The sequence below is a fragment of the Bidens hawaiensis genome, unplaced genomic scaffold (genome assembly GCF_021521415.1).
Source record: "Bidens hawaiensis isolate Kalapana, Puna unplaced genomic scaffold, B.hawaiensis_p1.1 tig00012782_1, whole genome shotgun sequence".
Lineage (NCBI taxonomy): Eukaryota > Viridiplantae > Streptophyta > Magnoliopsida > Asterales > Asteraceae > Bidens > Bidens hawaiensis.
The window spans coordinates 46617-48007 of record NW_027492059.1 but is presented as its reverse complement, the minus strand read 5'-3'; the positions used below and the strand labels follow the sequence as shown (position 1 = coordinate 48007).

Sequence of the window (1391 nt, the reverse complement as noted above, 5' to 3'; positions counted from 1 at the left end):
TATAATTAGTTATTAAAATAAGCATCTCATAAAAGTTAAGTATTAATCACTTCATGGGTTTCTCAATATTAGTTGTATACGAGTTACACGATAGATAGTGTATCTACATTATTATGTTTTTACCTCAACATTTGATTAACTTTTATCGCCTCATGTGTTTCTCAATATCAAGTCATGCATCGTCCTAAGTCCTAACATTGATGTCATCAGTCTGGAAGAGTTCCAATTGGTACAATTACAAAGACAATACATAATGTCTAACATTACATCAATATAGGTTTACCATACTTGTATATATGCCATTTCTTACTGTAAACTAAAAATGAATTTGTACATGTGTAGTAAAATAACTATCGTTCATCTATATCTTAATACTTATGCTGAATATTTTTGTTCATACATTATTTTTTTAAGTTAACTTTTATGTGTGTATTTGTATTTGGATAGTAATAAGAAATAAATAAGTAAGCTTTGGATCAAACACAGATGAAATAACGTGTTAATTGTGAGAAAAGGAGGATAATTATGTAATTATATTAATCATAGAATAATGTATTTATTTATGTGAGTATCACTATTTACATACGGTAGGTTTTCACGATTCCACCAAATATATATGGCAGATTATCACCATTTCAATTCCTTTAATTATATTTCTAATTTAGAAGCTAGGGATGTGTTCTTCAACTGTACGGAATCCTATCATGAATCGACTGACTGATAAACCGTTTCTCCGGCTTCTCATTCTGTTGGTCGATTCACCGAATGATATAGCAGTCGACCTTGTTCGCCGGATAAAAGAGAACGTGTTGCCAAAAGCTCGACGAAATCCACCGTCTCCTCTTGTCGTATTCCTTCCCGATTGCAAGACGATCCTCCTCGGCATACTGTTATTAATCAATCCACCGCCAGGTAATCTCCGTACTGTTAATCCAGCTGTTGGTGATGATGAATCGTTCGAGTCGGTTGGGTGTTCGTGGCGGCAAACAGGGCACGAGTTCCGTACACTTAGCCACGGAATAATGCAATCCGAGTGGTAGACGTGATGACATGGCATCTCAGTTCCGATAACGAACGCTTCTTTGCAAACAGCGCAATGCAGTTCGTTGCTGACGTGTGGATCCGAGATATGAACCACTGGCATTGATTCAACAGCCGGTGGTGAAGACACGTGAGAGTAACGTCTGCGAGAATCAAGTGGTGAAGACACGTGAGAGTTTACGGCTTCAATGAATTCTCCTTTGCAATGAGGACACGCAAGGGTGTCTTCAGGCGTTAGTGTGATCATGCGGGTGCATCTATAGCACCAATACGACGCCGCACTAGACATGTTTAAATGAAAGCTAGGTTTAGCTCGTTGAATGTTAGTTAAGTGACCGGATAATAATTTA

The 1391-nt window shown here is 37.4% G+C and overlaps 1 protein-coding gene across 1 annotated transcript; it reads right to left on the bottom strand.

The window, feature by feature from the left end:
• Positions 1–632: 632 nt before the first annotated feature.
• Positions 633–1391, bottom strand: LOC143542098 (E3 ubiquitin-protein ligase RDUF2-like). The gene has a single exon (XM_077034761.1). The coding sequence runs from the start codon at positions 1328–1330 to the stop codon at positions 662–664; it is 669 nt and encodes a 222-aa protein (XP_076890876.1). The 5' UTR covers positions 1331–1391; the 3' UTR covers positions 633–661.

Excerpts from the sequence above, each read along its gene's own strand:
- LOC143542098 (XM_077034761.1), bottom strand. The coding sequence starts at position 1,330 with ATGTCTAGTGCGGCGTCGTATTGGTGCTATAGATGCACCCGCATGATC.